The sequence below is a fragment of the Anticarsia gemmatalis genome, chromosome 11, assembly GCF_050436995.1.
Source record: "Anticarsia gemmatalis isolate Benzon Research Colony breed Stoneville strain chromosome 11, ilAntGemm2 primary, whole genome shotgun sequence".
Taxonomy (NCBI): domain Eukaryota; kingdom Metazoa; phylum Arthropoda; class Insecta; order Lepidoptera; family Erebidae; genus Anticarsia; species Anticarsia gemmatalis.
The window spans coordinates 5,684,770-5,696,167 of record NC_134755.1 but is presented as its reverse complement, the minus strand read 5'-3'; the positions used below and the strand labels follow the sequence as shown (position 1 = coordinate 5,696,167).

Genomic DNA, 11,398 nt, shown 5'->3' with positions numbered 1-11,398 from the left:
GTTAACGGTACGATAACAAAGGACTAATAATAAGGTGTTAGCGGTCGTGGTGGCGACGCCGACGTCCGGTCGCACGAGAACGTACCGTCCAGCTATTGAATTGAGGTAGGCATTTCTATGTGCCACAACAATGCGCCAGCGCAGGCAGGCGGGTCGCGCGCCGCGCTCCTACCGTTCTACGTTTTCAAAACAAAACACCCGTTCGATTGTTCCAATTTGAAAAATCCACCACAAAACGATCAAACACATCGCAGTATTCACAAACAAGCAGTAACAAAGTGAAACAGAGAGTGTGTGAGCGTTGTCGTCAACTAGCGTCGATTCGCGAAACACGACAATTACATTTTACAACATTGTTTTGAACTGAAAAATGTGGGTGCAGTGCTGCGGTTGATATGTGTACGAGTTGATTCAGCTGTGGATTGTTCTATCAACATGATGATATTCCTAGTGCGTATTTTCGTTATTATTTCATCCGGTTCAGTATTGCCTGATTTATTTGGAATCTTTTGGAGCGACTTGCATTTTTCCTTGCATTGAATGCCCTAAGCATGATAACGATGTTATAGAAGTTTGTTAGCATTGTAACTTCCGATAATGTTATTCTTTATCAGAAACTATTGTGAGTAAATTAGATTTATGTAAATGCCAGTCTTTTCAGTGTTAGTTTTAAATGAACTTATGATGAGAAAGATTTTTATCATAGAATAGCCATTCAATTCACAATTTCGTTCTGTTGATTAGTTAAAATATATGTAGTTCTAACTAAGTTAATTCAATACGTGCCTATTGGTTAAAATAGTTTACACTGATTCATTCTGGACAGCTGTGCCTTCAAATAATATATTAAATATCATATTCTAAAAAAGAATCTCATATAAATATTCATTGTACGAACAAACTCGCATCGTAGGAAACAATATGAAGGTACATAAAGCAAAAATAGTAGTGCATTTCATAACTTTGCATACTTTTGCCGCGATCTAAGGTTTAATTACTACGTAGGACGTAATATGATCTCACTGAATGAAGGTGTCAAGATCACTTATGAGATCATCTTTAATCCATAAACATGATCTTGTCAATAACAATCATGGAAATACTATGAAACAAGACGTGCGTACAACAATGTAAACTGTGAAGGAAGTGCTAATAAAATGCCCACAAATAACAAAGATTAGTTAAATTAGTCCCACTAGCCGCCTGCCTATAGTAGTCAGAGGATATTGTCATTTTTCAACTATGAGTTCTACTAATGCACAAGTTATAAACTATTAGATGACTTGCGCCACTCCGTTTATTTTCCTCTCCTACATCATCTGTGCCCCTCAAAAATCTGTGCCTATGTTTGATTTCGGGCCTTCATCTATCTCCATTCTAAATTCCATAAAAATCGGTTCAGCGTGCTTTGAACGTGAAAAAGACACAGACAGACGCTTAGTGTGAACCATTTACCATTTTTACGATGTCTGATAAGAATATCACATCAAATATTACCCTCATACTACTACTCAACTGCATCAGAGATACGATAGGTAGACTCGTACATCCTGCCTTCAAAGAAGCCTTGTTCTACACATCAGATGTTTCAGATAATCCAAACAATAAACAACTGCAAGGAATAATCACACGTTTGTTGTTACAGCGCTTAATATGCCTTCTAATAATAGCTTCAAAGTCTGTAGGCGTCCAGTTTCTACCAAACCCTACGTCAGATATATCAGCAGATGAAAAGACGCAAAAGACTAATAAAACAGGGGACCAATCAGAAGAAAGCGGTCATGAAATAGAAACAGATATAGATGAAGTCAAAGAAAAGAAGTTCTTAGACGATGCTATGAGAACAGTTTTAGATCCCAATACACAAATAAGTAAAACCGGTGATGTGGTCGAAACGTTCAAGTTTCAATTAGACGAATTAGATAAAGGTAATATTACTTTAGAAGTGTTCATGGAAGAAATGGATAAACTAAGTTTAGATGTCTGCAAAACATCCCAAGATGCACTTTGGTCGTATGTCACGGACATAAACAACGATTCTAAAAAGAACAAAATGGTAAGAACATTTTCAAACCTGTAGAAATATAAATCTCGTTATCTTAACTGTTTTATAAGCAACTGGTTCTAACAATCACGTTTTCTTGTTTCATAAACATTGGATGAAATATTTCAGGTGCGTATTGCTGCTGAGGAAGATGAAATCAAAAAACAGTATTGGAATATATTCAAGAAGAAATATTTGAATAACGAGCAGGTCATGAACGATACGAAGTTGAAAAGGAAAATAAGAATTATAAAGGAACGTGGGACTAATGTGCAAATGCCTCAAAGCAAGGTAAAACTAGATGCTATCGTTTAAGCTAATGAATTATTCATTTGTGTTAAAGATCGCAAAACAACTAAGTGCGAAGTTCAACACGACATGTATTCTTCAAGACCTAATAACATGAATTGAATAATAAGGAAGTACATAAACCGTTTTATATCTTATTTGATGTCTCGGAAAATGGCTTTATTACGTCACTTAAAAAATATAAAGTTATTGTAATATTTGTAGACAAAAATAGCGTTTGTATAAAAATACTCGCGGGCTGGCCAGATTTCGTCCGGGTATGGTATAATTTCATCCCACACAAACCTTGTCTGGACTGTTTTTTTTAATTGGGTAAATAAACAATGTTAATGTACAAACTGTTACAAATATATTTAAAAAAAAAATCTGTTTAGTTTACTTGATCAAAACTTATACGCGTACATAGGTTTTGCTAATTCATTTTTATTTATATAGATATAACACCACTTATTGACTCCCATACATTTGTGACTCAACATTTAACAGACATGACGCGTCCGGGATTCATTCATTTGGGGGAATTCAGATTATGTATCGTATGCCGATGCTCTAGAGCGAGTTCGATGCCCGTTTGTAGGGAGAATTGAAATGATGTAAAACCAAATAAGAATGACTATTGTAATCCTTATATGGTCGATTTGTGCACGGACAGAAGGATAGGCTCAAGCGAAAAAGATGTGAGCGCATTCACTTGTAGGCGTAATATTTTGAGATAGTAATTTGAGAGTATCTAGCTCTTAGTGTGCTGCAATGCAGCAGTACGACAATTACGTCAGCTAGTCATAAATAATGACATTCTTTGACCCACATTACTAATTTCTTATGTATTTTCACTTCATCGTTATGTCTATTTATGACATTAATAAACATGTTTAATAATCTAATAATTACAGCAAAGGGAGGAGATAGACACAATGCAAAGAATTTGGAGTCGGGTGACAGTGTGCGCTTATAACACGACGTGCAACTCGGAAGACTCGGTACGAACAATGAGTGGTCAGTCAGTATTACTTATTACACGTAATCATACATAGGTTCAAAGCCACGTACCTTATTCTTGGAAGAGACTCTTTCGTACATTGGAAATAATGAAAGTTTGGTTTAATAAATAGCTATACGCTAATAATAAACATTTGATGAGTTTTATAATACTTCTCATTTCTGCTGAAGGCGAAATAGAGTCGAAAACACTAAGCAGCTAAAGAACGGCAATTATCTTCTCCGTGCTTTTGAAAGCCTGTTTAAAAAAGTTGATGGGATTGCTTTAGTTTAAATATCTATGTATAAAGAAGAACTTTTTCGTTTGGCATTAATGTGTAATTTTTTTAGTCATATAGACTGATATCAATTAGGTTTGCGTATTAAATCACTCTACGTTATTTTATATGCTGTCGTGTAATCATTTCGTATTTTACGACAACTCGTACAGTCGTAACGTTATAATCGAAACATTTTTTCCAGACGTCATATCAGTGTTCAAAACAAGCAACGATACAAAGGAATTGGCTTATTATTGGAAAGTTTATCGCGACACGACTGGAAGGAAAATACGACCGATATTCAAAGATTATGTAGTAAGAATGAATAGAGTTGCGGAATCAGAGAATTTTACCGACGCCGGTGATATGTGGCGGTATGCCTTCGAAGACGATAATTTTACCGAAACAGCAGACAGAATATGGAAAGAAATAAAACCATTTTACGATTTACTTCACAATTATGTAAGAGCGAAACTAAAGTTGATCTACAAGGATGTTATTAAGAACAATGATAATTTGATTCCGGCTCATATTTTAGGTAAGATTTTTATTTATCGAGCGCCTTAAAAATATGCATTGCAACGTGTTTGTTGTAAACGCGCCTTACGCAATTGAACTGCAATATTTACCGCTCGTATAACAGAGTGTCACTTTGGATACGGGGATTCATCACAGACATACATTTTAATTATAATGTCAATTTGAGGAAACTTAATTCTGTGTCCTGGATATTCGTCCGAAATAGTATAGACAGCTTTCCCCCTATTCTATCGATCTTGAATTTCGTCATCTGAAACATAACTTCATTATGTACACCAAACATGAAAAGACAAATGAATTTCCTATGCCTAAATAAATGTAAAACAATACTGTCCCACTACTCTTCAAGGATCTCATACAAGACTGTAACTTTTTCCAGGCAACTTGTGGGCCCAAGAATGGCAAGGGATATACCCGAAAATCGTAGCGTATGCCGATCATATGAGGCCAAAATTAGCAACAAATGAAACTATACGGTCAAAGGACCTTTTCGATGCCGTGGACGAGTTCCATCAGTCTTTAGGCTTCGATAGTGCCAAAGATTCATACCAAGATATTAAAGAGACTATGACGACTGCGAATTGCTTGCCGTCCAGTCATGATATGTGCGATGGAGTAAATTACAAGTAAGTTAAAATTATATTTCACTTTTTTATAGGTTACACGGTGCTCGGGTGCTGTTTCCTAAAATAGCCTAAGCCTTATGTGTATTTTTTCTTTTTTTATCCCATTACTGTCCTATTGCTGAGCAAGGGTTTCCTCCCAAACGAGGGATAGATAGTTAAATACATCATTTAAGTAAATCTGTGTTCTGTGCATTGCTGAAGGTAACGATTTCAAACTATGCCAATAGATGGCGTTAAAAGTTCAAACGCTAGGCATTTTACGCATTGAACAGTAGGCTCATAAATAAAATTTAATGTATGTTGAGTACTAATGTTATTAGTTAGAAAAGACAATAAGCTTACTAAAAATAAGGGATACTATTATTTTGCTTTCTTTTCTGCAATTTACTTCACAAAACTAGTGTTAAAACAAATTTATTCAATAAATAAGACTGCCATGGGTTCAAGGATTCAGTAGTTCCGGGTTTTATAGAAAGTTGTACCCTTATTAAACCCCCACATGTAAATGCGGGATAAAAATAAAATCCTAAGAAATCACGAAAGTTGTTATTGACAATTACTCTTAATTTCATTTTAGTACAATACTTGTGCTACTACTTGAAAAACAGCCTTCAAAAAGCATTCTTCTTTATGCAATTTGCTTTTCAGAATCAAATGGTGCGGTGAGAAGGTGACAGACGTGGTTGTGGGCTTGTCAAGAGCCGCACGACTGTTGGGCCACGTTCAGTATTTCAAGCACTACAGGAATCTACCTCCTTTGTATCGGGATGGACCAAATCCGGGTAAAATGCCTTTATTTTCTCATTTTATGTTCTTTTGGTGTAAGTAGAGGTTAAGGCCTATCTTTTCTTGTTTTAAAACATGATGACGAAGTTAATAGGATTAATTCTTTGGCCCGTTTCGGTGTCCCACTGCTGATGAAAAAAGAACGTATTTCATATTCAAAAGTGAATATAATTATTCGTTCCAAATGATTATGACCGTTATTTTCTAACACTAAAACGGTTTAAGTATTTAAATATTTATTGATCTACAATTGCTGACCAGATTCAGAAACATTTATTAATATTAATTCACATTATAAAATACAAGTTATTAATATTCTTTTATAGCAAACAAAACGTTTATTATTTAATCGGTCTGATGTCAATAGCATTTCGTGTCTTAGCGACTGTATAACTTGAGCAGTACAAACTACTGTGATTTTTAATAAAATATTATTATTATTTTTATAGTTTTTAGATTGAAATCGAATACGAATTTCAAGCAACATACAATTATTTCAATAATAGGTTAAACCTCCATAAATAACTATATACAAAGTTGTACTAAATAAAACTATAAATATTGTGAATACCCGCACGTGTACGAAATAAAGTTTTAGCATTATATTTAAAATGTAACACACACTGTAAATGACATACGTAAATATAATAACTGTGTATATCTAACAAAAGAATAATGATCATGTTGACGTTTTTCTACAGCGTTTCATGATGCGATTTCCGACATCGTCGCCGTACAGTTGACCTCGCCCGAACATCTTAAGAGCTTGAACCTAGTGAAGGTCGAAACAGGGCCGGAGGTCACACTAAACTATCTACTATGGGTTGCCCTTGAAAAGTTTCCTTTAATGGCCTACGCGTATGTACTGGATAAGTGGCGGTGGGATGTCTTTGGGAATAGCAGCTTGGAAAATTGGAACCAACATTGGTGGGATCTGAGGTTAGTCACTTATTATCTACGTAGCCTCAGTTTCTGAGGTTCATTTAGCGGTAGTTATTCTATTCAATAGCGTTTTATATGAGTTTAAACGCTATTGAATAGATAAACTGCCGCTAAATGGACCTCAGAAACCGGGGGTTAGTCGTTTATTTTGCGTAATAATCATCTTGTTAACCAGTGAAATGAAGCTCGAAATCAAATTGATAGTAGGTACAATGTCAATACTAAAAGTGAATACATGGGATACCTTCAATTATTTAAAGATAATCTAGTGGTTTTAAGGCAATACGGTATAAAAATGGATATCTTGACACCGTATTGATTTAAAGCAATGCGATGTAGGTCTGTAAGATTTTCGCACCAGAAATATGCGGCATCTCTGCAACTCTATCTATAACTTTGTGGGTGAAAAAACCTTCTCCGAGCGGTTTATTTTTGGCTAAATGGTGCTAAAACAAGATACATTTATGATAATTTTATTAAAATATTGCTATTTAAAGCATGTTTCTGATTCTGCAAGATTTCTTTACGTAATACGTGGGTCATTGCGCCTGTTGACCAGAATTGGCCAACATTTTATATTAAACTTGTGATACAGCTTTGTTTTGAGTAACTTACTTTTGTTGATTGTAGGTATACCATATTTATCTTTGATCATTATCAGTATACTTAACAAAACGGGAAGAGTTTAATACCATCCGTATATGTAGTTAGATTAAATATTATCCTCAATTTGTTTAAAGCAAGAATTCTAAGTATTATACCTATTCGTGTTTAAAATTTGAATCCATGAATATTTATAGCGTTTGTTACCAATTTACCATAGATCGTGAATCATGTCCTCGTTAAATTTCCTTACGCGGGGAGACTATACCTTACTATAGAGGCTTCAGTGCTTTCAATTAACATTTTTTGGAGGCAGTAATCCTTTAAAAAATAAATTTACTTTATTTATTTTTAATAGTAATTTAAACCTTTAACTGCTGCAGAGACGCGGGTATTACTTTAATTTACGTTTCCTCTACTTCATATACCTAGCCGTTAATGCCGAATTTTGATGATTTTTAAGTCTTTTGTTAGACAAAACGTGTTTATTAAAATTGTATAAAAATATAGTTTTTTTTTACCTACAACCAGTTATTATAATTGTTTCGTTGTAACCTAGTGCTAATTTATCGTACCTACCACGACTTGTTTAGCTTGAAAACTAAACAAAAATACGCAAAATAAACAATTTTATTGCGATAAAAGCCTTTTGCAAATAACAATTAACATATTAATGTTTATCTGCTTGGCTGGTTTGATTATTATATTTTTTTAAAATGACCAAAAGCAACTAGTTTGTAGTAAGTCTAAAGTGTATTGAAATCGCGGAAGTAAACCGTAAGTGCGTCAATACGGCTCGAAGTTATATTTGAAATAGGTATTTTCCAATATAAATATTAGCTTGGTAGTAACAACTAACAACTTCATATAATTTTAATGTATTATAGATATATGCTGCGATATATGCTTATATGCAAAAGAGTATATTGGCAAAGTTTCGTAAAAAATCGGCAACAGCCGTGTACGGAATTAAACAATTTAGAAACACCGAAACACGTGCGCTGATATGATTTTACAATCTTTAAATGTCAATCTATCGATGCCGGCTTGTTTGATTTCGTGTACTTACTCATGCTGATTTTAGTTAGTGTTGAGAATTAAATGTTATTCACCAGCAGTTATTATATCAACTTACTTTTCGTTTTGAACTTGAGATTTGCAAATTGTTAAGTAAAATTTGTGTGTGCTGTTAGTCCTCCTTGCTTTAGCATAGCATCCGAACTGATCGGTGATAAATTAAACTAGCACATTGTAGGACTTAGGATTCCTACTCTAAACGTCGTGATTAGCAGTGTTTGTTGTTTTTGTTTGTCGTATGGTTAGTGGTCAACCTAGTGTCATAGTTGTTCATGCCGCCCGAGAGGCCTTTGACATGGCTTAACGACTGTTATCTTAGTAGAAAACAGGCTGGACCGACTTTTTACGTGCCCTCCGAAGCGAAGACGCCCAGCTCAAATACCACTATACGGTCACCCATCTATGGAATGACCGCGCTAACGGTTAACCCACAGATCGTTTACCGAACGGTGAGCGCAACTGGCTTTTGGCGTCTCTTATTCTCAGCAGTCATAAGCCTCGGAGGTATAAAAAAATCTTAAGTATGTACTCTAACTTGCAGGATGAAAGAGACAGGGGTGTCGCCACCGGTGCCGAGGAACGAGTCTGACCTAGATCCAGCTGCAAAGTACCACGTTGTGTCACATGTACAGTACATTACGTGAGTGTTATGTGCATTTACTAAGTGAAAGTACTGCTTAAATAGACTAGTTGTAACATTTGCAATACCCTTTGTTTGTACGTTGAGCGACAAAAATAGTAGTTCATACTTATGTACTTCTGGTAAAATTAAGCAGAATACAAATAGAAAAAATAGTTTAAATTTAACTTTTAGGAGAACAAATGTCATAGATTTTATAAGTTACCGTATGTAAAATCTTATCAATTTATTCCATCGCTTGGATACAGGTTCCTTCCTTTCTTTTACCTTTATTTCCAACTGAGTATATTATTGCTCAGGGGAAGATTAAATTGACACCTATTTCTGCCATCATTGGATACCTAAGTAATACGCAACTCATACATTTGCTATCAAAAGATGACGTTGGGAATAATCTCTCCCTTTTTTATCAGGTACTTAATATCACACGTTTTGGAGTTCCAAATACTACTATCGCTTTGTAAGAGAGCGAACCACACGGGACCATTGCATGAGTGTTCCATTTATGGCGTGAAGGAAGCAGGAAAACTACTAAGGTAACAATGCTTTACTAATTTAAATGCATGGGAAAATGTATATGCGACTCTTTGTCTTCTCAAGGCTTGGTGCAAATTCAGAGATTGACTTAAGATATCATATTTATTTATGAACTTGCAACACAACGTTTATTGTTTTACGTAATATGGTTGACCAGTATTTTGTATACATTATACATATTCCATTTTTTTTTCTGCTACCCGAGCATGTTCTGGTGTTGCAAGTTAACTGATTTTCGACTATTTCCTAGGACGATTTTAAATTACGACGATTAAAAAAGACGAACATAATTTGTATTGTTTTATAGGTGCTTAATTAATAGTTGTTCATTATAACATTAGGATAAGACGTAGTGAATGACCTACTAAACCTTAAATATAATTTACTAACACTAATTTGTAGATCACACAATACATAATAGTCGTTGGTGCACATTAAACTCCCGTCATAATGTTTATTCGTAGGAGACTGCGTAATGTCGTAAAATTTGTCATAATCGAGGATATGTTATCATTACAATCACTTTATTTTGTTGCAGTGATGGGATGGCGCTTGGTGCTAGCGAAGACTGGAGAACAGTACTATACACAATAACAGGCGAAAGAGATCTATCTACTGACGGCATACTGCAATACTTCGCTGAACTACAGAAATTCTTAAAAGAGGAAAACATAAAGCTTGCTATGATGGGAGAAGGAGACATGGACTCTACTGCACCCATCATTGTAGGCGCTATAGTAGTGTTGTTGACAATTGTTATAATAGTATTATACTGTGTGAAGAAACATGATGTTGGGAGCAAAGTACTCTCGGTTTGCGGTTTGAGCAAGAATGGTTCCCTTGACATCGTGACAAATGAACTACCGCAGGGCAAGAACAACGATGTAGATGGTATAAGCGAAGATAAAGTCTAGCGTATCCATGCATGTGATTATTGCACTAACGATTTTATTATAAGAGAAAGTATTGCAGATATGTAGGACATACGAACCGATACAGCGTTTACTGTTATCGGTCAGGCGTTTGTCAACAAGTTTTGATTTTAGATATATTCAGATTTGTGTGAAAGTTTGATCTATTGGTTATGAATATGTTTTTTGCCATGTGTATATTTACGAATAAATATTGTGTTAAGATTTTGGGCTTATTTTTATTCAAATGGATGCTTCACTCTAGAGCAGATATTTATAACTGCTCTAGAGTGAAGCATGCATAAGCTTGCAATAACATCACTTTATTATATTAGACAGCTATGTCTAGTCCATACCTATTTGTTTTAGTTTCAACAATCCTGGCTGGCTTTACTACTTAGCGTTTGATTTTGGGTTCAGTACAATGTCTTTGGAAAAACTATTTGAGTCAACTAATAAACTTGTTCGAATAAGACTCTAAGCAAAATAGATCGTTAGCGACTCAGTTTAGAGGCACGTCACGCGAGGTCTACATGTAATTAAAAGCTACTTTACTGAAGGTAAAATTGGTAATTAAATAAAAGCAGTTTAGTACTCTTGATTCACAATGTGGTTCCACTGAAAGCTTTTTTAAATCCTATTTTCGTAAAACAGTCTCCATTGACGCCATCACGTTGCATAGTGTTACATGAAAGAAAAAATCGTAAATTATCTCTGAGGGAGATACTATACGTACACCTAATGATTAATATATAATATTTCTTCTCCTACATATCAATGCCTTGCTCTATATAGAGATTTCTATAATGTTGTCTAGAAATAGTAGATATTTTCCAAATAGATAATTTATTTCATTCCCAACTTCGTCTCAAAATTAAGCATTTTGTAAAAACACCAAGCATCTACGAGAGCCTTCAATTAAAGACAATAATGACATATATGATTACAGCCTACAAATGTGAACGTAAGCGCCTACAGACAGGTCACGGCCGAAAATAATTTTCAGTTATTATTGCATTCTATTCATTAATCCCAATAAGTATTTTAATAACCCGTTTTGTTGTTCGACCCGGAACCTGTTTTGAATATGAGGAAGACCTGATGTCAAACAATCGATTGACACT

The 11,398-nt window shown here is 34.8% G+C and overlaps 1 protein-coding gene across 1 annotated transcript; it reads left to right on the top strand.

The window, feature by feature from the left end:
- Positions 1-111: 111 nt before the first annotated feature.
- Positions 112-10,499, top strand: LOC142976631 (angiotensin-converting enzyme-like). The gene is made up of 11 exons (XM_076120103.1): positions 112-450; positions 1,646-2,056; positions 2,174-2,335; positions 3,247-3,349; positions 3,815-4,150; positions 4,532-4,778; positions 5,427-5,560; positions 6,266-6,503; positions 8,728-8,826; positions 9,240-9,362; positions 9,902-10,499. The coding sequence occupies exons 1-11, from the start codon at positions 436-438 to the stop codon at positions 10,275-10,277; spliced, it is 2,244 nt and encodes a 747-aa protein (XP_075976218.1). The 5' UTR covers positions 112-435; the 3' UTR covers positions 10,278-10,499.
- The last annotated feature ends 899 nt before the right edge of the window (positions 10,500-11,398 follow it).

Excerpts from the sequence above, each read along its gene's own strand:
- LOC142976631 (XM_076120103.1), top strand. Across the intron at positions 4,779-5,426 it reads TGCGATGGAGTAAATTACAA|AATCAAATGGTGCGGTGAGA; the intron begins GTAAGTTAAAAT and ends TTTGCTTTTCAG. Across the intron at positions 9,363-9,901 it reads GAAGCAGGAAAACTACTAAG|TGATGGGATGGCGCTTGGTG; the intron begins GTAACAATGCTT and ends ATTTTGTTGCAG.